The sequence below is a fragment of the Hypomesus nipponensis genome, chromosome 9 (genome assembly GCF_054491055.1).
Source record: "Hypomesus nipponensis isolate SF chromosome 9, ASM5449105v1, whole genome shotgun sequence".
Taxonomy (NCBI): Eukaryota; Metazoa; Chordata; class Actinopteri; order Osmeriformes; family Osmeridae; genus Hypomesus; species Hypomesus nipponensis.
In genome coordinates, this window is record NC_140369.1 from 13,661,128 (window position 1) to 13,683,476 (window position 22,349).

Consider the following 22,349-nt stretch of genomic DNA (forward strand, 5'->3'; position numbering starts at 1 on the left):
AGATTTTTATCTTATTTTACTCTATCCCTCCCTTTCCTCTACACATAATCATATTTACTCTCCAAAACTTTATCTGTGTGCTACTGTCACAGCTCTTCTCATGTCTATCTCTCCTTTACACACACACACACACACACACACACACACACACACACACACACACTGTTACATAATATATAATTCAAGACACCTTCACTTTAACTCTGGCCAACAGACCAAAACACCTAGTTTCCATTTAACTGAGCACCTAATTACAAAGATTCTTCCATGACACCTGTACTGCTCCTTTAAGAGGCAGAGAGCCAGTAGAGAAATATGACAAGGAGAGGGACAGGGTTACGCAAGCTCCCAGTGCCAGTTAGTTCATCTAAATGTTACGAATCGTTGGGAAGTGTTGAGATCAACGGAAAGGTGCATTAGACCAGAATTCCCGTTTGGTTTGGATTTGCTGTATCATTTCAACACAGGAAACTTGAAGACTAATGCCTATGTGTACTAATTGTATAATATAAGGCAATTAGGCTATAGTTTAAGTGTAATTTTTGCTAAATTAAATAAGTATAATAATAAGATAATGTGGATACACATTTTTTTGTAACAAGCATGAATCAGATGCAGTATTAACTTTTTACCTTTTATAGTTGAGTTGGGTTTACTTACGTTGCTCTATCTGGATTAAGTCACACTTCTGCATCGTACTGCTGCCGCGGGTGTTTACTAACCAGTTTAATTTAGGATTTGACTCAATTACGGGACAGCGGCAGTTACTACGTTAGTTTCTGTTCTCTGACATAAACTGGTGGACCATTTACGGGCACCACGCATCTGTGATCATGCTACAAAATGGGAACGTTAAGGAGAAACCGTTGGAGGCTCCAAAGGCTGAACCAGAAGAAGATTCCCCGTTAGAACCTTCGAAACAGACTAATCCGACTGACAGCGAGGCGGCCAAAAATGACACTGAAAGCGAATCCACGAAGTTCCCAATGCCTAATTATCCTAAACTGGAGATCAAGCGAAACGCAGTGACGGACGATTACAAGATTACCAGCCAGGTGCTAGGTTTGGGAATCAATGGGAAAGTTCTGGAGTGCTTTAACAAGAAGACAGGAGAAAAGTGTGCACTGAAGGTAGGCTAGCCTTCAGCTTGTGACAAGCAGGTGGCTGTGACACTGTGATGTTGGCATTTTTATGTATTAGTAATATGATCTGAGCACGTCAGTTGTCAAAAGTTAAGCAGAAAAGGTACTGCCACTGTATAGACCATATTGTATTTTATTTTAACAAATTTCTAGTTTGTGTGTGCACTCCTACTTGTGTCATTTCGTGTATGAATATCTCTTACAGTGTGGCGTGGGTTCTGGGAAGGAGGGTTTGGGCTATTTATACATTAGCTGAAACTCCAAAAACCAAGAACATTGGTGTTATTTTATGCTGACTCTTAGTAAGTCATACTAGTAATTGTCTGTGTTTTACTCAGAATTTTGGCTGAGAAGTGGAAACTTTGACATATACACAACCCTGGAACCCGCATGACCAACACTAGTGACTGTCCTGGTTGTGCAGTGGAAAGCTGTCACCTGTCACCACAAGGCTGGAGAAAAAGATTTATCTCCTTCCGGTAATCCACCGGGCTCAGAATACTCAAACCAGGACCATGGAGCCAAGCCTAGACTGAGGTGTAGGTCTACTTGAGGGGAGGAGAGACAGCTGGGGGGAGAACCATGGCTCATGGATGACATGGAAAAGAACACTTGACTTTAAGAAAAGCTTTAAAATTACAACAATCTTATTTTGAAAAGTAATGATATAATCAAATAAATTGGATGGAAAGTGTGTTTGGATACAGTGTTTGCCTATCACAGAGATAGACTTAACATATTCCACTTTCATAGGCATAAATTGTACACAGGCCTTTAGACAATTTGCTTTGAGTGGTATCAAGCCGTGAACTACATCAATCTACCTACATCAAACATCTCATAGGTCCCTGTTCATAACTTAGGCAGGGCCACAGTCACAGAGACCAAAGCCTATGCAAGGACTTCAAAGTCAAAGCAATTCCTATTTAAAACACAGCCACTTAACCCTTTTTAAAAGTTCACTCTATTTGAGAAGATGTTTGCACATTGACTGAGACCTGTTAATCAGTGTCTAAAAGTTACACCACCCGCACACCCTGCCAAATAAAACTATTGTGTGACTTAAAGCAAATGGCGTTATATCTGGTTGGCATATTAGTGGTGTTTATGTGTTTGTACCTTATTGGTAGATAGAGTACATAAGCCAACAAGTTGTTTGCCGTGTGTGATTAAATGCACAGTTGCCAGGGAGAGCCTGTCTTTTGATTTTCCCATTGATACTTATTACTCATGGTAATTTTACAACTTAATGTCCTTATTGTTTTATCACAAGGCAAACAGGCAAAGGGGGACTGGGGGTAGAGGTGCTCAGTCTGGTTGAGCAGCTTTTTAATTAAGTCTTTGTCTTAATGCGAGATGGGGACAGGTTTCATGTATTCTGTAGACTTGGAGGAAAGCCAGTCTTTTAATCTAATCCAATAACAGTGATCACGGATCTCTCATCTTGTCCAGCTGCCACTGAAAATGATTCACTGAAAGTGAATCTGTGCTTAGCCTGGAAAGATACAATGCTCCATGATGGTTCCCCGGAGAGATTCCATTTACTGGAGATTCCATTAGAACTTCACAGTTGGCAGGCAAATGTTCCGTCCCAAAGCTCTGCTCAAGCTGTCTATTCAGCAGTCTTTTCATATTCCCCCTATTTCAGGACGGTTTGTTTCAGTGGCTCTTCATGTTTACGTCTGTGGTCATTTTTAGGCAGTTTTGGTCCATCTGAGTTTTCTCTGTGGTTCTGTGACGTGAATGTGTGGTCCATTGGGATTAGGTCTAATGCAGAGTTGAACTTTGGCCATAGTTGAACTTTGGTCTCTAGGTTGATTGGTCCTCAGAGCCTATAAAAGAAGTTAATCAGTCAGATGTGATAATTTCCTCTCTTAAGTGGTCAACGTGTTGGGTAATTGTCTGCACTATTGCAGTGTTATACCTTTTTTATAATGAACAAATGCTTGCAAGTCGCAATTAGCTAGTACAAATAGTTTTATCATATGAAGCTTACTGCATTTTTGTTTCTTTCTGTTGTACTGAGAGGATTCATATTTTATTACCTCACTCAATAATTTATACAACTTCCTTATTTACTCATCAACTTTTATGATAGAAAACATTATTGGTTATAGAAGTGCCAAAAGGTGCAATACAGAGTAAAACTGTACTAGATAAGCAGGCCAATATACACGTAATATGCGCTTAACCTTGATCAGTCTGTAAACAACTAACAACCTACACTTTGCAGCAGTGTGTGAAGCTTGGGTTAGCATGCATGCGGTAAAAGCCCCAGGTTTGTTCTAAGTAAAAGATTGAGATTTCTTTTGGGGATATCACTGTGTTGTGATGTGTGATGAAGGGGGCTGGCAAGTAGTGTCTCATGGCTGTTGGGGAGTAGGATCTCATTGGTATATGTGTCTGAGGAGGATGTTGATTGGTTTATAGGGAGATCAGGGACAGGTGCGACATTAGCCCCCAGAACGTCTGCAGAGGGCACCAATGATGTCATGTTGCATTAGAAGTGGATCCATCTGAGGATTATATCTTACTCACCCTGTGTGTGAGTGTGTTGTCTTGTTTAACTACCCTTGTGGGGACTTTTAAACGAGTGGTCACTAGTAAACTAAGAAACTACTGACCTTATGGGAACTTTTCTTGGGCCTCTGTGTTTTCATTTCTGAACTGATAGTTCTTTCAGTATTTTATACTGTAAGTTAAAAGGTGTCTGCTTTTAGCTGAATCATAAGGGTCCCAATAAAAACACTGCATAGGAGATTGCTGTATTTTTATAAAATATTCTGTTTGATTTCAAGATGCACTAGACAGATGTGAGAAACTCACTGTTGAAGAGTAGCAACACTCTGAAGTAATGTCTTAATGTGAGCCTAAGATAAACATCTATTATGAAGAACGACGGAAGTCTTTAACTTCCACTTTCAACATGCCCCTCACAAACATGAGGCAAGAAGCTTGCTTCCTCTTAAATGTTTTATCAAGGCATGGTTTGTGAAAACGTTTCTCCCACACAGCCAGAGCTCAAACCACACAGCCATACCCATGCCTTTAAATAGAACTTCATGTTTCTGCCTTTTCTGAAGTTAGTTGAAACCTGGGGCCTTTTGTAAATAATTGTAAAATACATGGATATTGAGATTTTAACGGTTGTTGTTGAAACATTGAGCATGCAGAAATCCTTGTGAAGCATGTGATTAGTATGTATGTTGTACATTGCTATACATGTGTGTGTCATATTGTGATGTGTTTTTGCTGTGTGTGTAATCTGTGACTGAGCTGGTCTTGTGAACTGCAGAGCATTCCGTCCCTGTAAGATCCCCAAAATACCCTCTGATGGAACGTATGCTTTGTCAAGGCCTCTCGCCTGCTGCGTAACAGTGTGTGTGTGCGTGCGTGTGTGTGAGTGTGTGTCGAGAGAGGAGTGAGTCCGCAGTGCCTATTTCAAATTGTTGTGTAAGCAGGGAATTCTCTGACCCCTTATCACATGTAGTAGGGAACAACTTTGACAGACACAAATTATTGCTTTGACTAGGGTTGTAAAAAGCTTTTTACAGTTGGAGAATGTTTATAAATACATGGAAATAGTTGGGCATGTATAGAATTCTTTGAATTTATATGAACTAAGGAACTTTAAGGAACTTTTTTGAATTCATGTGGAGCAACAATAGTTTTATATAGATCCATTAATAGTTGATGGGTTGGCTTAAAAAAAAAATAATCAGGTCATCGTTTTTCTAGGAGTTTAACATTAATGTCCCCAAAGTTAAACTCTAACTTGCATCATTCTACTATGCTGGACACCTGATGTTAGCATTTGCTGTAAATAAGTCAGGTTGGTCATAGGCAGATAATTGTCTTGTGTCTCAGGCAGAGTGCCAATTATACATGACAATGGGGGGAGGGGGGGGGTGAACTTCGTCACCAGGGCGTAAAGTAATATTTATGATTACAGGTAAGAACAATAGGCTATATAAATGTATCGACCCCCCCCCCCAACCTGTTGTTTTTACCTCTTTTGGGGGAGTCCAAGTCTTAATTAGGGGGGTCAAACCCCACCCGTAATTCGAACCTTGGTCTCAGGCCCTTTCAACCCAGTCCAGATCTGTGTCCAGTAACCCTTTTCCTCCCTGTCTCAGATCCTGTACGACAGTCCGAAGGCCAGGCGGGAGGTGGAGCTCCACTGGAGGGTGTCAGGAGGGCCATACATCGTTCGCATTCTCAGCCTGTATGAGAACATGCACCACGGGAAGAAGTGCCTGCTCATTGTCATGGAATGGTACAGTTCTGTCTGTCGTCCTGTTATAACCCACTTTCTGGAATCCCTCTCCTCCTTCCCACACCACTGCTTCAAGGGGCAATAATGGTCGCTTCATCTAATCTTACAGTACATAGTATACTACTGGATCCAAAGTTGAATAGGACTGGGAATGGACCAATGTGAGATGAGATAGATTTGAGATGGGTCAGTACACTTAAGGAAACACATCCTGACATGACGGAAGCTTGATGAAACTTTACAGACACATCAATGTGTTGCATCAATAACTTTGAGCTTTTGCTCTGTGGGATCTTTCCCATGTCCTTAACATTGAACATGTATCTGATAGTATTTATCTGATAGACAAGTATAAGTGTGGAAGTCTGTGAATTCAGGCTGGGCTATCGAGCCTTTCTGTGCTCAGTTCAAGGCATTTTAGTGCCGCTCTTACCCAGTTGGCCAACGTCATTAGGCTCAATGGAAAGGTCAGTTATGCAGCATGGAATGTGTACGGAGGGCAGGAGTGTGAGTAGGCCAGCCCTAAACTCCATGCGGGGTCACCACCTGTGCTTCTCAGATCACTCCAAACTCTCCTCACTTCTCAGAGATGACACCGTAGTCTGTCACTATGTGCTGGAAGTCTGTCTCACGCTAGTCCAGACAGTTTGTAACCTCGATGACGTAACTGTCATTGCAATTGAGAAGCTACACATTTGCCTGCGCGCTACATTAACGTGATGTGTAGACATTAATAAGGAAGGAGATTCACTGGTTAAAATATCATCCTGCTGCGCTGATATGAGATTTCTGGTTCATAGTTTCTTCTCAGTGTGACCGGTCATTTTCACATCATCTGTTTATTTAAAGAAGAGTGGGGTGACTAGCACACAGACTATCTAAGCGTGTTGTCAGTAAAGTTATCCCTCCCAGAGATCTGCCCTTCCTGTAGCAAGGAGGGTCACAGGAGTTCAACAGCTCAGACGGCTCAATAAAAAGATCCTCTGACAGATTCTCACTCTTCCTACATGGAACAGTGTCGAAAGGAGAAGCAGCGTTACAGTGTGTATCATAGCTTGCTTGTATGAGGTCATGGAAAAATGGCGACAACAGTTTGTTGCGTATAGCAGCTTGTTGTCAGTCCAGCCTTACACTCAGTCTTTTTTTATGTCACATCTGGGTGCACAGATTTACCACCCCGCTGCCTGCTTTTTAATTTATACCATCATCTCCATCTACCAGACTGCCTTTCACACTATCTAAAGACAAAATGCTGTTTGTTGTACACACTTGTAGAAGGTTGTACACACGGTCAATAGGTGACAGTGTTTCTCCATCTCCAGTATGCAGGGAGGAGAGCTCTTCAGCCGCATCCAGGTCAGAGGAGACCAGGCCTTCACTGAGAGAGGTGAGGTCGGCTGGGAGGAGGCCAAAGCTCCATGTCCATCACCTCCACGTCCATCACCTAAGCCAACATGACGTTTTGGTGTGCTCGTACTGAGGTTCTGTCTTCCTTTTCAGAGGCTTCGGAGATCATGAGGGACATTGGCACGGCCTGTGAATTCCTTCACAACATAAACATTGTGCACAGAGACATCAAGGTGAGAGGGGCTCTGTCATGTGCACAGAGCCACAGTAGCACAAACAGCTTCTGGCTCTATATACTTGTGTCATGTGTTACTGACAGGGCTTTCTTTTATCAGCCTGAGAACCTGCTCTACACCAGCCAGGATTGCAAAGGTGTCCTCAAACTGACAGATTTTGGCTTTGCCAAGGAGACTACGCTACACAACGCCCTGCAGACCCCCTGCTACACTCCCTACTACGTGGGTCAGTTTTATTACCACCTTCTCTGCTCGAAAGGCATATGTAACATGGACTATGAGAGCGTCATGATATGACAGAGAAACATATGACATATAACATTTAAAAAGTTGCAGTCTGTCACTAAGGTTTTTGTTAAAGACTAACAGTAATACTTTTTTTTTTTTTTCTCGATAAGCCCCTGAGGTTTTGGGCCCAGAGAAGTATGACAAGTCCTGTGACATGTGGTCTCTTGGCGTCATTATGTACATCCTGTAAGTACTGCGTGAAAGCTTGTGTTTTTTGTGTATGACAGAGAGTAAAGGAGAGAGAGTCCGCCTTAGTTGTAGGGGTGTGTCTAAACTTTAAGCTTTTTCATAACATAGTTCCCTAAAGAGCTTACGAGAAGTGGCTAGTTGTGTGTTTGAGTCTGAAGACCCCAAATCTCATTTTTAAATGACAGAGAATACATAGCCGCATATAGAAACAACCCAGTAAAGTATTGCTTTATGTGACAATCCTCTACCCTGCAGACTGTGTGGGTTTCCACCGTTCTACTCCAACACAGGCCAGGCCATCTCCCCAGGGATGAAGAGGCGGATCAGGATGGGCCAGTACGAGTTCCCCAAACCAGAGTGGGCTGAGGTGTCAGAGGAAGGTGAAACTGAGTCACTTGTCAGCTTACATCCTGCTCAACTCGTTATCTCTGTTTTCCTTAATGGTCATCCATTTCCCTGAATGTGGACTTAAAACGAGTTTAGCATACACTACATCAACACATGCATACAGGTTGCTTCTTAAAACCTGTGGCAAGCACAAGTGGAATATGCACATGTCCAAGCACAAATCAGTTCAAGAAACAATAGGCAAAAGAACAGTAGGCACAGTCTGTCTAAATGTACTCTGTGACATTGTCACGTGGACCAACTGGTGCCTGCTTCCCAAACAGAAGCCCTGACAGAGGGCAGCTCTGGTGGAGAGGGCTCCGCTCAGATGGCTCACCACGTGCACACTATCATATCTCTCACTCTCTCTGGGCTCCTATCTTTTGCTCTCCTTGGCATTGTCTCAAATAGCCCCAGGCCTCCTATCATTACAATGACTAAAACATGAGCAGTGTGTGTGCTTGTGTGAGTATTACTGATCCTTTTGTGTTTCTTTTACTCCCCAGCCAAACAGTTAATCCATCAGCTGCTGAAGACAGACCCCAATGAGAGAATGCCTATAACGCAGTTCATGAACCACCCCTGGATCAATGTAAGATCATGGATATGTGGGTGTGTTTGGGTGAGTGAGTGAGTCTCTGTTTGTCTCATGGCTGACTGTGTCTCTCTATGAAATTCTTACAGCAGTCCATGGTTGTTCCTTCCACTCCGCTCCACACCACGAGAGTCTTGACTGAGGACAGGGAAATGTGGGACGACGTGAAGGTGAGACCCAAAGCAAGACTGCCACCCTCTGGTCATTAAAGGGAATGCATGTCTCCCAAGGTTTTTCATGAACTCATGCAAACAGTCCTACAATTTCCTCACAGTGTAAATGAACAGAAAGACCCCTCAACCCTTGCTGGGCCTTGTTTAGTAGCTGATCCACAAGGGAGAGGCAAACAGATGGGTCTAATCGAGTTACACCACATAGATGACAGACTGATCCTCACTGTTTCAGATTACATTTCTCTCATCCTACGTGTGTGTGTGTGTGTGTGTGTGTGTGTGTCTGTGTGTGTGTCCGTGTGTCCTGTAGGAGGAGATGACCATTGCCCTGGCCACTATGCGTGTGGACTATGACCAGGTGAAGATCAAAGATCTGGACACGTCCAGTAACCCACTGCTGAATAAGAGACGCAAGAAGGCAGCTGCAGGCAGCAAGAGTGGAGGCACTGTCTGTAACAGCCAATGAGGGGCGGAGGAAGGCTTGAAGAAGATTATTTGAGGAAGGACAGTTGAACATATGAGGAACAGCTGAGGAGTTGAAGTCGGGGGTTGGAGGGTAACACCGGGGCAGGAGACTAGGAGCGTGTCTCAGCAAATAACCTCATCTGTGTCTGGTCACTGCAGAAATGAGCAGGCTCGCATACACTGTAGGCCTTTCATTGATATGGATTGATGGTGGGTTTTGTATGCTGTAATAGTGTGTATTTGTAAGTGTGTGTTCATAAGTGTTTGTGATGGCAGCGAGGTGGATGCTGGATTGCCTCTCCACTTCAGGTTTCTCCCATCATCCCTGCACTGTTGGGGTCATGCTCATGTGTGGAACATACATTGCCGTAACACACCACAAACCAGCTCCTTGGAATCCCTTTGATTTTGTACCTAAGAATACTTAGATGGTCGATCATGGACTATGCATGACACCGGCACACTGTAGATTGTATGTGGTCTCATTTGTATTTGTATGTTGTTATTTGTTTCAAACAATAAAGCAGATTTGAAACGAGTTGTCCTGTCAATTACTGGACAGGGTTCTGATAAGATGTGTTCTCACATGTGCACAAAACTCCCTCTTATTCAATCCCAGGATCAACACACATGCACACACACAACGGTTTGTGAAATTCTGGTAGTGTCCTTCTATCTAACACAGAAGAGAAGAGTCTAAAATCCTTGAAATCATTGTATGCTTCCTAGCAGAATCGGGTGGTGACAATGTTATTCTAGTACCGCCCTCTGGTTGTGAGAGCAGAGCGTTGTGTAAGCGGATGATGTACCAAGGTTGGGTTGTGAACTTTTGTGTTGTCACTTGATTATTTACATATTGTGGTTTTAGCACAAGTACAAACAGTATTTGACTACAATTGGCATTTTATTTTGATTTAAAAATGTTCCTTGCTTTGTGCGCTAGTTATAAATAGGAGCAGTGAAATAGTTATTTAGAACAAGCTAATGACTCAACGTTGACACAACTATATGTTAAGAATAGCTTAATCATTTAAAGGAAAACCTTTCCCCTACTTCCAGTTCACACATTTTCCATTGGGGACGGGTTTGGTCAATTACTTGCTTGAAATTTAGCCTGGCTTAGCTATTGTAAATATTGAAAATCAGCCAAGCTTATATTTGGCTCTTTTCAGATCACGACCTCACAGCTGTTGTTTGGTTCACAAGAAAATATTTTCTACATGATAAACATTGTATTCACCAGCACAATTAGACAGCAGTTTATAGCCTTCTTGGTCGAAGTTTAGATACTTCTCAAGTTGAAATATATTGTGTTTTTAGTGAAGTTAAAAGGATCTAAATTAATAGATATTGTAAAATAAAATGTAATCACAATCCACTACTTGAATTATTGTAATTCAAGTAATAATGATGATGCAAAACAACAGTCACATGATACAACATCCCCTAACAGTTAAACCTTTACCCACAGATGTCGTAAGGCTTCAGCTCCCCTCAGATCAAAGCACAGTAGCTCCGCCAAAGCCACCGTGTCCTCTAGCATGTTCAGCAGTCATGCCAGCAGCAGGCACTAGTTATGACAAGGGGCTGACATGCAGGGTCTAGACGCAGTGTTTCAGGGGAGGGGCGGGGGTGCTAATAATCTCACTCTGACCTTTATCGTGCAGTGAAGAATAAGACAGGTCATGTCACAGAGCTCTCGGGCTCAAAAATTCTTCCCCAGTTCTCTTTCTTTTCAGTCTCTCTTGCTCTCTTTGTTGTTGTTTTTTACACTTGCACAAGTCTGCTCTACTCACATTGTTGGTCACAAACACCTTTAATAATGTGTAGGTTCGTTATTTACGATGGATCTGTAACTCTACAACACCTCTCTGCGTAACCAACGTGTCAAAGTTACCCATTTATCATTGCTGAAGATGGATATGACCCAGTGCATAAATACTGCCATGTAAGTACTGCTGATAAGGGTACCACTGGCCCCTGAAATAGCCTCCAGACTGAGTAGACGGGTCACATGATATTGTTATCTCTACAGGCTTACACTGTTATTGTGTTTGTGTGTTCACCTACAGTAGGATCACCTGTAGGTAATCAACTGATGTGATCAGTTGATGTGTTAGTCAATACAGATTATGTAAAGTTGGACTACTGTAAAATAAAGTGTCATCAACGTTGCTATACGTTGCTATACGACTATACATTGATACGATGATTTATTGCAACTTCTCAATATTGACCAATGAAATCCATGTGGTCAAACACACTCTCACATAGCTACTTTCAAGATAAAACCATACACGTGTAAAAATCCACTCATTTACAACACAAGTGGGTGTGTGCATAGTCGCAGTATTTCTAGACATGAGCTGGTTGCGGCACGTTTCACTAAGTGTGATACCCCCGCTTTCATCGGACGCACAGGCAAGTAGCGTCATTATCGCGGATCACTGGAAACAAATGATGAGAGGCTCCAGCCGTTCCAAAAATACACAAAATCTGGATCGGACGGGTAAGGGAAATATTTTGCTAATAGGCTATTACGATTTATTATAAGACAAGCCTGCAGTTCCTGAAGCTACAATGTAGCCTAACCCTGAACGTAAACAACCGTTGATGTTGTGCCGTCAATGAGACCGATCACTGCCAACACGCATCCTTGGTAGCTAATTATGGACTTCAGTTTTTGCAGTATATTCGATAGTCTACGTACTTATTCAATCAAATCTAAACCGGTAGCCTAATTGTGATACACTGGGCTATTTTTAGCCCGTTCTAGGCATATTCAAGGGGCTGTGTAAAAATCGCAACTGGAGTAGCCTAGTCTAAACTGTCTGTCAACGCGCATGTAAACTAAATTGAAAGGGTACAAGACTATTCCTGATAGCCTATACGTGTCTCCCTTGAAGTATAATAAGATACTGGTGGATTGTTTCATAATGTATTCATCCTGTCATGGTGGGTTTATGTGTAGGCTTTTGAGATAATGTCAGTACACTCTAGATGATCTGAGAATCAGACAATAAAGTTTTACATTTCTGTCCATTTTTATAGCAAAATTGGGTTGTTGGATAAAATCCGGTTGCTCTTGAAACTGGTCTCATTGACAACATTGGCCTACTTATCGATTTTAGTTCACAATTAGGCTACATTGTTGTCAGATTATCAGCAGAAAAGGCAGGTGAGATAAGGTTGATTCAAGTGACAATGTCACTAACGATGATTGAACGAGGCCTTTCTGTAAAGGTGATGAATTTATCCATTTGATGTGGTTGTTGAACGCTGGGCAGCAGCCTAATGAATAATGTAATTGTAGTGCTTAATTAAAAAAATGTTATTGACAATGCAGTTTGTTTTAAATGTCGAAAAGCTTCCTTATTTTGCAAGACCTGAGCAAATCATCAGAATCTATTTCCAGAATATGGCTTTAGCGTGAGCTGTGACAATCAGGGTAGAAAAGAGAAAGACCTGGATTGTTTAAATAGACACCCTCCATCTCTTATTTGGGTCATGACTGTTGGTGCTGCATCAGGATCCTATGGTTTATGACCCACTGGATACCCATATATTGCTGCACATGATACATTGCTGCATACATTAAGGAATATAGCCTACTGACTATAGCACTGGTTACGCTCTGAAACACTGCATGTTTTAACTTGTTAGATGTTTGTAATCATGCAAAAACACCGACATTTGAATGACATGGCATAGGCTAATTGGCACAATAACATACATCATGTAGCCTGTATAATTGGTAGGCTATGTAGCCTAATCTAAGAAAACAAAGTAAACATGGCATAAACCCGATGCTGCCATCTTATGGATATTCATAAAAATACATAAAAACTGTATTATAATAATTGCCTGTCCACTGTATTTTCAATTCATTAGCCTATGTAAAATTATAATATTGCGTAAATGTCACAGGAATCCCCTCCCCATTTTGGGGTGTAGGCTAGAAGCCCCATACGTTGTTGAAATACATTCTATCAGTTTCTCACGATACATTGCATCGAGTTGGGAGGGCCTTGTATAGCCTACCACCCATTAATTAATTATCGTGCGCAAATTTAATTTGTGTAAAATTAGAAATAGCCTATAGTATGTGGTAGACTATATGTAGGTTATGACCCCAACATAAATGGAATTCATGTAGTTTAGTCAGTCAATTCGGGACCGCTGGACATCGCAGATCACATGTCTGAATACCAAGCGCGCATGTATTCGACAGATTATGGTAAACTTGGTCAAAACAACCCATATTCTACGACATCCAAAATAATCCCACCAAACCAGTAGGACATCTCATACGAGGGACCAGGCGCTAGATAAGCTGTAGGCTATGTGAATAAAAGGCCCCGTGCTGATTTTGTTGAGGCTTCCCTGATGGACGACGAAATGGACGAACGACCATCAAATTCCTCAACGCCGCGGGAACTTACTCAAAACCCTCTAAAGAAAATCTGGATGCCAAACAAGAATGGCCTTCCTGAGAAACACATTTCTCAAAGAAAAGGTGTGTATTTTGCTAGCTAGCCGCTTTACGACGTGGTTTGGATTTCGAAGCTGGGATGCAGGTTGTTCGGTACCCTATTAATTGATGAATGCTTTCAAAGTTGATGAATGGCATGATAAATGAAAATAATTGTAACTTGCATTTGCGATTTACTGATCTCTCGAGGGAATAAAATGCATCGCGATTGTAGCAATGCTGTTTTACAATAAGTAGGCTAGGAAATATTACTCTCCAAGTGATTGCTCATATCGGAGTGCGAATCGGTCTGTAATACTTGATCCAGTAGAGTTTATATCATGCTTACAGGTTCAATTGTAGCCTTCCCACACATGGCTGTATTATAGACGAGTACATCTATGCTGGATATGCGTGCCGTGTGCATGGCTGTGCATTTTTCTTTTCTTTTTTTTGGTACCAATATGCTGGTCTGTTGATGAGGAAATGCTATTAATCTACACAGGGTATTCCATAGTTATTGTCCTAAATTGTTGGTAACCAGAATGTGTCTTGACTGTCATATAGCCTACATGATTTTGAGTCTGCTTCACTGTGCTTAGCATTTTTGTTCCTGGTCAAGAATCACCCTGGTGGATCTTTCTCTTAAATTAAACGTAATTTTAATATTTGTTGTATATATTTATTTTTTATTATAGTCAATCCTGAACATCTTTGTGTTCTGTTATGGTTTTAGAAAATTAATTTGGCCTAAGTAGTACTTTGGGTATTTTGATTTGGTTGATAGCAAGCTTTAAATTAACATTGGTCAGTAAAGTGGATTGCCCCAGACCCAGGCAAGAGTTTTCAGTATTTCCTCTCTGTCCTACTAGTCTTCAAGTCTACAGATGATTTGCTATGAAATACTTTTACCATGACATGGCACAGATATGACCTCTGCTCTATTTTATATATTACTTGACAACATTTCATATATTGAGTAATGGAAAAGTTTAAGCTTGCATCAGATAGCATTCCGTGTGACCTACTTTAACAAAGGAAAATTCCACTCTTAATATCATATTTTAACAAGTTGTTGTAATGTGTATCTACCAACCAGTATTTCACTATACAAATATATTGTCCATGTCATGAGGGAGTTTTGTATTCTGTGCAGCAGGGTTTGTAAAGCACAAAACTATGCTATGTCCATGTTCAATTGATTGAAGTGTGTCTCCGCCCTGTACGTTTCTCCCATATTCAGTATGTATGACCAACTGCCCCACCCTCATTGTGACGGTGGGTCTCCCAGCCAGAGGGAAGACCTACATTTCGAAGAAGCTGACACGCTACCTCAATTGGATAGGCGTACCCACAAGAGGTACAAGCTATAGCGATTCATTTAGTTTGTGCTGATAAATTGGAACGTATGCCTAAAGGAGAACAGTTGTTTCCTTTATTGAACATTGAATCTCTTTAAATTCCGTAGAGTTCAATGTTGGCCAGTACCGGCGTGAGTGTGTGAAGATCTACAAGTCCTTTGAGTTTTTCCTACCAGACAATGAGGAGGGACTGAAGATACGGCAGTAAGATGAACTTCTGAGGCTTTTCTGTTAGTCTAATGAGCGAAGATGATTCAGTATCACCAGATTATGATAAACCCTCCTCCAACCCATGGTCACGATGTGCTGTGCTGGTAGATGTTGTCATGTCTTCTGTTTGTCTTTGTAAAAAACTCCCAGTCATTGTTAGTAAAAGTAACATATCCCTGTGTCACTTCCAGGCAGTGTGCCACAGCTGCTCTGAATGATGTCAGACAGTACCTTGCTGATGAAGGAGGCCAAGTTGCGGTGGGTCAAGTCACTTAAACCAGCTAAATGGACTAGGACATTTTAGAAACTCGTGTGTCATGGCTCAATAAAGATACTTCAAGGATGCAATACTATTATTATTTATTTATGCATGGAGAGAAGGTTCACAACACTATTGCGATTTCAGTCCTTTGCCAAATGGCAGTTTTTCCCCAAGCATATTAAACCGGGACTGATAAAGGTCTTCATTCAAATGACATGACAAGGAATTACGTGATTGGTAGAAAGACATTGATTAAACTATCGCTATCTGCTTACAGTTAGTAGGCCTTACTGTTGCCATAAAGGTAGGGAAGAAGGTCAAAGGTCTTCCCTGTCAGGCTTAAAACGTAAACACCTCAGATAAGGGCCGGGTTTCCCAGATTCGTAAAGAAGCTCTTAACGCTAAGCGCTTCTTAGGAACGCTCTAAGAGCATTTTAGAGGGCTCTTAGAATGTTCCTAAGAAGATCTTACTGTTAAGAGCTTCTTAACGAATCTGGGAAACCAAGCCAAGGTATACATATGGTCTTGAAAAACAAAAGAAACGCTGAAGTTTGAACCACAATCATATCAGGAAAGGGTGCATTAGATTACTGTTGGATAATTGCCTCCATATAACTGTTATGAGGACGCAATATAGGCCTAATGCTTTCTGTGGAAGCTTTAAGTCTGTATGAGCTATTTTCTTGGGAGTGACGGTGGGTCCTCTGGTGTTCCAGGTGTTTGATGCCACAAACACCACCAGGGAGAGAAGAGAGACCATCAACCAGTTCGCTGAGCAGAATGGTTTCAAGGTACAATTGGCCTCAAGTCCTGATCTGTCTGGTTGAGTTGTGTTGTACGACTCTGATGTTTCATCGGTTCTTTTAGGTGTTCTTTGTGGAGTCGGTTTGCGAAGACCCAGATGTCATTCAAGAGAACATAGTGGTGAGTTTCCTCAGCAAACCACTACTTGGATCAAACTGGAACAGGACTATCCCATGGTTCATACTAAACGTGTTACCTTTGTCCCCCATGTGTTGTGGTCAGCAAGTGAAACTGGGCAGCCCTGACTACACCAACCGTGACACAGAGGAAGCTGTGCAGGACTTCATGAAGAGAATCAAGTGTTATGAGAGCTCCTATGAACCTCTTGATGAAGTCCAGGACAGGTAAGGGGGGCCGTCTGAGCAACACAGCTTGGCTTCCTCTGATGGAAGATGGCTGACGTCTAAAGCCCCTTCTCTCTCCCAGGGATCTGTCCTACATTAAGATTATTGACGTGGGCCAACGGTACCTCGTGAACCGTGTCCAGGACCACATCCAGAGCCGCATTGTCTACTACCTGATGAACATCCACATCACCCCACGCTCCATATACCTCTGCCGCCACGGAGAAAGTGAACTCAACATCAAGGGCCGCATTGGAGGAGATTCTGGGCTCTCAAACAGGGGCAAAGAGGTGGGACACATGCTGGGAATCTGTTCTTTGGTGGGGAAGGGTTCTGTCAGAAATGTTAATCTAACAAGCATTGCACAGCCAGTCTGAACAAGTTAAGAAAGCTTTATTGCTTGCGGCCTCAAGGAGACAAAAACATCACATGGCATTGTGCTACAAGTTTGTCTGCTAGCATGTTGTGCTAGCTAGCTATTTAAGCAGCCCCGCTCTTTACAGTCATTGGTAAAGACAAAGGCACGCAAATGTCCCATGGCTCTTCTTTCATTGGCTCCTTTGCATAGACCTGGCACACTTGTGTGCGTGGAAACCTACAGAGTTCTCTGACCTTAGGCTTGACCATATGATTCACTCAGCACAGATAAGGTTAACACATTTATTGCACCTCTAGTAAGATAATGCTCAGCCTAGGTCAGTTTGTTTACGTAAGCCTAGTGTTACCCAGAGTTCATGTTGGAAGAGGGCTGTCTACTGACAAGGAATGCTGAACACAGAATCGTTCTTATTACAGGATAACAGTTACATCTTTAACTTTTCTAACAGGTTCTTTGTCTGGCTAGCTCTTTTTCATTTATTTTCCATGTGAACTCTGTGTTGTGCAGTTTGCCAAGTACCTAGGCCACTTCATCCAGTCTCAGGACATCAGCGATCTGAAGGTGTGGACCAGTCAGATGAAGAGGACCATCCAGACTGCAGAGGCTCTCAATGTGCCCTATGAGCAGTGGAAGGCTATTAACGAGATAGACGCGGTGAGATGCTCTGCAAAACTCGAATGTACTGCTATTGTGTTTCTGGATTTGTGGATTTAACTAACGTATCCAGTATGTGCTTTCATCAGGGTGTGTGTGAGGAGATGATGTATGAGGAAATCCAGGAACACTACCCTCTGGAGTTTGCTATGAGGGACCAGGACAAATACCGTTACCGTTATCCGAAGGGAGAGGTGAGGCCAGACCATTTTCTTATAGACTGTTTCCTTATGGTGCCTTCAGAAAATATCCAAACGTGTTTCAATTGTTACATGTTTTGTTGTGTTTTATGGGTAGACTTGATTTTTTTTTTGACTGCCTCAATCCACACACAATACTCACAATGACAAATAGAAAACATGCACATATATCAGAAACTAAAATGTACATTTAGTTTTTAAGACCACTTAATATGACATACCAATTTGCCAAGTTTCTCAACTGTTTCCTTTTACAAAAACACGTTTTCAATGCATCCTTTTGGGGTGTAGGTGATGTGTCTGTGTTCTAGACTCTAGTCTGTGTGTTAATGTGGTCCTAAATGCCAAATGATGTGTTTCTACCTTTTAGTCTTGTCTCATTACCCTTAATTTCCTTTACTTAGTGAGACTCAGATGCCCATTATGATTATGTCTTGATAACACAGTTCTTGGTGTTATCAAGAATGCTGATGTGTGTGTCTTTGCACGTCTATTTATGTCTTTCTTGCTGTTTGTGTGTATTTGCTCTCATCTCTGCTCTCAGTCCTATGAGGACCTGGTGCAACGGTTAGAGCCAGTCATCATGGAGCTGGAGAGGCAGGAGAACGTGCTTGTCATCTGTCACCAGGCCATCATGCGCTGCCTGCTGGCCTACTTCCTGGATAAAACAGCGGGTTAGTCTGCAAACCCACTGGCTAGTATGAGGGCCAGGGCATTGGCTGTGTTAGTGTTTATAACTGTGTTTTTTTGTTTGAGATGAACGTAGATTATACACTGATTTACCATTGTCTGACTGAGCTGGATGTTGACCATTTGGTACCGTCTTCTCAGAGGAGCTGCCCTACCTGAAGTGCCCACTGCATACTGTGCTGAAGCTCACACCAGTGGCTTACGGTAAGAGGGCCGTCTTTGGCATCTCTCTCTCTTTTATTGGTTGAAATAATCAGACCATAAACCACTTCTCTGCACTGTGTCTCTAGGCTGTAAGGTGGAATCCATCTACCTGCATGTGGAAGCTGTGAACACTCACAGAGATCGACCAGAGGTAGGTAAACGGCCACCACCACCACCGCATGCTGGAGTTCCATTCATGATTTCCTATAGATTCATGGAAGTCCGTTCCAGTGAAATGCAACTCTTAAGATGGTTCCTCACACTAAGGCTTTGATGCAATGCCCATCATACCAGATATCAAAAGGCATAGATGCAATATGGTCTCCTCAAATAGCAAAAATGCTCTTGGATGACCTTATGCACTTTTTATTTAATATTATGGAAAACGTTTGCCATGCCTAGAGAGGCATAAAAACAGAACATCATAATACATGATTCCAATTAGATGATTATTCATTTTTTATTACCTGAATGTGTCTCCCGTATGCTTGACCCATTTGTTTTGTTTTATTGCTGAACAGAACGTAGAGGTGTCGCGGATGTCAGATGAGGCTTTGCTAACAGTCCCAGCTCACCAGTGAGACAGTGTCCCTTTCACTCTCAAACACTCGTCCCTTCTCCCATTCTCCCTCTGCTCCATCCTCAATCACTATCATCACAATCAGGCTTTTCTTTAACTCCTGTGATCAGAAGCTAATTGGTCTGGCTTTAGTAAACAACATCGGTGCAATGTGCTGTTTCCTGCCCTAACAATGAATAACTGGAATCCAGTTCAATACTGACAACCCAACTCCATGAGTCAAGTGTAATTTATACTCCTTTTTTAAATATCAAAGCATTGATTTTTGCCATAACATCAAATACTAATGTTGTGAATCGATGCTCGATTGCCAAATGTGAAGCAATGACACAAGCAGCATTTTTTTTTTACTGAACTTCAATTACTTAGTCTTGTCAATTGAATGTTGGAAAAATGAATGTTGTGTGTTTGAATGAATGTGAATCAACATCAGTTTACATATCAGTTGTCAGTGTTACACAGCTGGCTATGAAATAGGTACATGTAGAGACAATGCAATGTGCATTTAAGAATGCGTTTTAGTCCTTTCCCTCATTTTCATTCATAATAATATGCTTATCCTGTAGACAAAAGTCCCTTGTTGAGTTCTCAACTATGAAGGTCTGCTGAAATTAAGGGGAAGTCTTTCCTTACTATTGTGTACGCGCTATGTTAATAAAATATACTTGACCTTCTCTGCTGCACTTTTTTATCCATGTCTTCAGATGTCTTTTTTAAAATGGGTCTGGCCAGTTTTGTAGAGCTACCAGCTATGAAGAATTAGATATACCATGACCTGCCTTTTTGAGGGTGCGTACCACAGTTGGCCACTAAATTAATAATAATTAATCTGTGAATTTGTAAACAATCAAGTTTTCCAATCATCCACACCACTGCTGAACTATCTAACGTATTTTAAAAATTCACTATGATTCTTCCGATGATTCATATTGAAATGTGTTATCAATGTTGGTGGACGTTGTCACTAGCCTCCCTTTGTCAACATCCCTATCTACATATAAAATATATACAGTGTCTTTAAAAAGTTGGCACCCTCTTTCACAAAGTCTGAACAATTACATTTTACTCATTTAGTAGTCGCTTTTATCTAAAGCGACGTTCAAACAGTGCATCTACAAAATACAACAGATGATCAAGGATTACATGTTCATAGTTCTAGCTGTATTTTTTGTGGTCATAGACAAGGACTGGTCAGAATCTTCTAGCCACAGCACAAAGTAACCACATCTCTGCTCCCAGGCACAGTGAACCATAATAGTATCTGAACTACACTGCAATGATAACATCTCAATTACAATAGTGCATAATACAGTGCAGCAAAATCAGTGATATATCTCACATCTCTTACTAGACAGGGGTACAACAGGATCTCAAATTCAACAGGCAGTGAAGGGACAAATTTGTAGGTATCACAATAATTTGTTCTTTCTCTGCAGTCTGCTTGGTATCTATCAAAAGTGTCAGAACCTTAACTGGATTCAATATTTTTGTCACTTGCCTACACACAAAAAACCCTGAGTAACACATACTGCAAAGTGGTGTTTTGTAGTTTGACAAACTTCTATAGCATTTAATTTCCAAGCTGATGCTAGTAACATGTATATAGATGGGGCTTTTTGACTGCATATTAATTGTTGGTGTTCCAAACTCCTGTGTTTGCCTTGTTGTCGGCAGTTTTGCCAAAACATCTGTTGAAGGTTGATGTGCATTGCAGGATAATTTTCATGCCCATGAACTAAACACATAAATGTTTTTTTTTTAAAGACTTGCTTTACATTTATTACAAACACATATAACATATTCACTAAAACTGAACTAGTTTAGTGTTTTTTATGCATCAGACTTGTGTTCCTCTTTCAGAATGTAAACGTCCATCGCACCACTGAAGATGCCTTGCAGACCGTCCCATCTCACCTTTGACCTTGTATCTGCTTGTCAGACATGTTGGAAGGGGAGACTTCTAGGCCTCATTCTCTGTTTGCCTCCAAGATACACTCATCGGGTACAACAATGGCAGTAACATATTTTTGTAATGTAAAACCTCAAATTCTTTTTGTTATAACTATTTTGAATAACTGGTATTGCTGAACCTGTTGTGTGACACTGTGTACAGTATTTAAGGGATTGTTAAGGTTTAGACACTTTTTCTGAGATGATGAAATGATTTAAAGACATTATGTTATGATCATAGAATGCATAGCACTTGATAAGGTGTTCATGTCATTTTCAAGAATAGTGGAGTATGATGAAACAACTTATTCAAGCAAAAATCCGATACCATTTGAAGTGAACACAAAATGTTATTTCAAGCACCAATATAAGCAAGATATGGGCACGTGTTAAGAATGTTGCCTCTATTAAACCATTGGAAGACAGAAAAGTTTGTGTTCAATCTGTTAAGTGGCAAAACGTTATATTAAAATCACAGATGAAAAGTAATGGAAACCCACAATAACGGACCCTACGGGTTAAGTCAATCCCCTTTTCCCCACATCAGCAACACCCCCTTTTCTGCATAACTACAACATATCTGTTGCACCATCACATTGCCTTTGTGCCTTTTGAGGAGGACACTTAAAAACCATGCAAGGTCACAGTTCGGTTAGTGTATGTTAGAGTATAATATATAATATTTTTTTTCTATTATGCTTAAATCACATCGGAAAATGTTTTGACATGTATAGAATCAATAATTATTTTGGGTTTGATTGATACTTTGACACATTAAAATGTTATCTGAACTGTTAATACATTTTTGGTTTGACTTATTTTGAATCAATCATTATGTCAAAATTAGAGGAATGTTATAGGAGTGAATATACATGACATACAAATACAGGAATGTCTCAAGCATATGAATTGTTTTTGAAACTTTGATTTGATTTCCCTATAATTCCAAAAGACCACAACAATCCTCAATGAGGATGATCAGGCACAGCAGTGTAAGTGAATTCTCCTGTCTCAGACCTTCAACAGTCATACATACAGTCATGCATACAGACCTTCAACAGTCATGCATACAGTCATACATCCAGACCTTCACCAGTCATACATACAGTCATGCATACAGACCTTCAACAGTCATGCATAGT

At 41.2% G+C, this 22,349-nt stretch overlaps 2 protein-coding genes across 6 annotated transcripts; both read left to right on the forward strand.

Moving 5' to 3' along the window:
- Positions 1-228: 228 nt before the first annotated feature.
- mapkapk3 (MAPK activated protein kinase 3) lies at positions 229-9,633 on the forward strand. The gene is made up of 10 exons (XM_084706000.1): positions 229-1,130; positions 5,279-5,418; positions 6,741-6,805; positions 6,919-6,998; positions 7,101-7,227; positions 7,400-7,475; positions 7,734-7,858; positions 8,372-8,457; positions 8,550-8,630; positions 8,944-9,633. The coding sequence occupies exons 1-10, from the start codon at positions 834-836 to the stop codon at positions 9,097-9,099; spliced, it is 1,233 nt and encodes a 410-aa protein (XP_084562126.1). The 5' UTR covers positions 229-833; the 3' UTR covers positions 9,100-9,633.
- Positions 9,634-11,459: 1,826 nt separating this feature from the next.
- pfkfb4a (6-phosphofructo-2-kinase/fructose-2,6-biphosphatase 4a) lies at positions 11,460-22,005 on the forward strand. Of its 5 annotated transcripts, XM_084704996.1 has the most exons (15): positions 13,218-13,614; positions 14,813-14,929; positions 15,038-15,134; positions 15,332-15,398; positions 16,119-16,193; positions 16,270-16,326; positions 16,429-16,550; positions 16,633-16,840; positions 17,437-17,583; positions 17,673-17,777; positions 18,328-18,457; positions 18,615-18,677; positions 18,764-18,828; positions 19,199-19,254; positions 21,118-22,005. In XM_084704996.1, the coding sequence occupies exons 1-15, from the start codon at positions 13,485-13,487 to the stop codon at positions 21,122-21,124; spliced, it is 1,446 nt and encodes a 481-aa protein (XP_084561122.1). In that variant the 5' UTR covers positions 13,218-13,484; the 3' UTR covers positions 21,125-22,005. The 5 variants fall into 5 exon arrangements, with proteins under 5 accessions (XP_084561121.1, XP_084561125.1, XP_084561122.1 ...); XM_084704995.1 differs by lacking the exons at positions 13,218-13,614; positions 21,118-22,005 and adding an exon at positions 11,460-11,607 and having other exon boundaries at positions 19,199-19,931; XM_084704999.1 differs by lacking the exons at positions 13,218-13,614; positions 19,199-19,254 and adding an exon at positions 11,474-11,607.
- Positions 22,006-22,349: the final 344 nt, after the last annotated feature.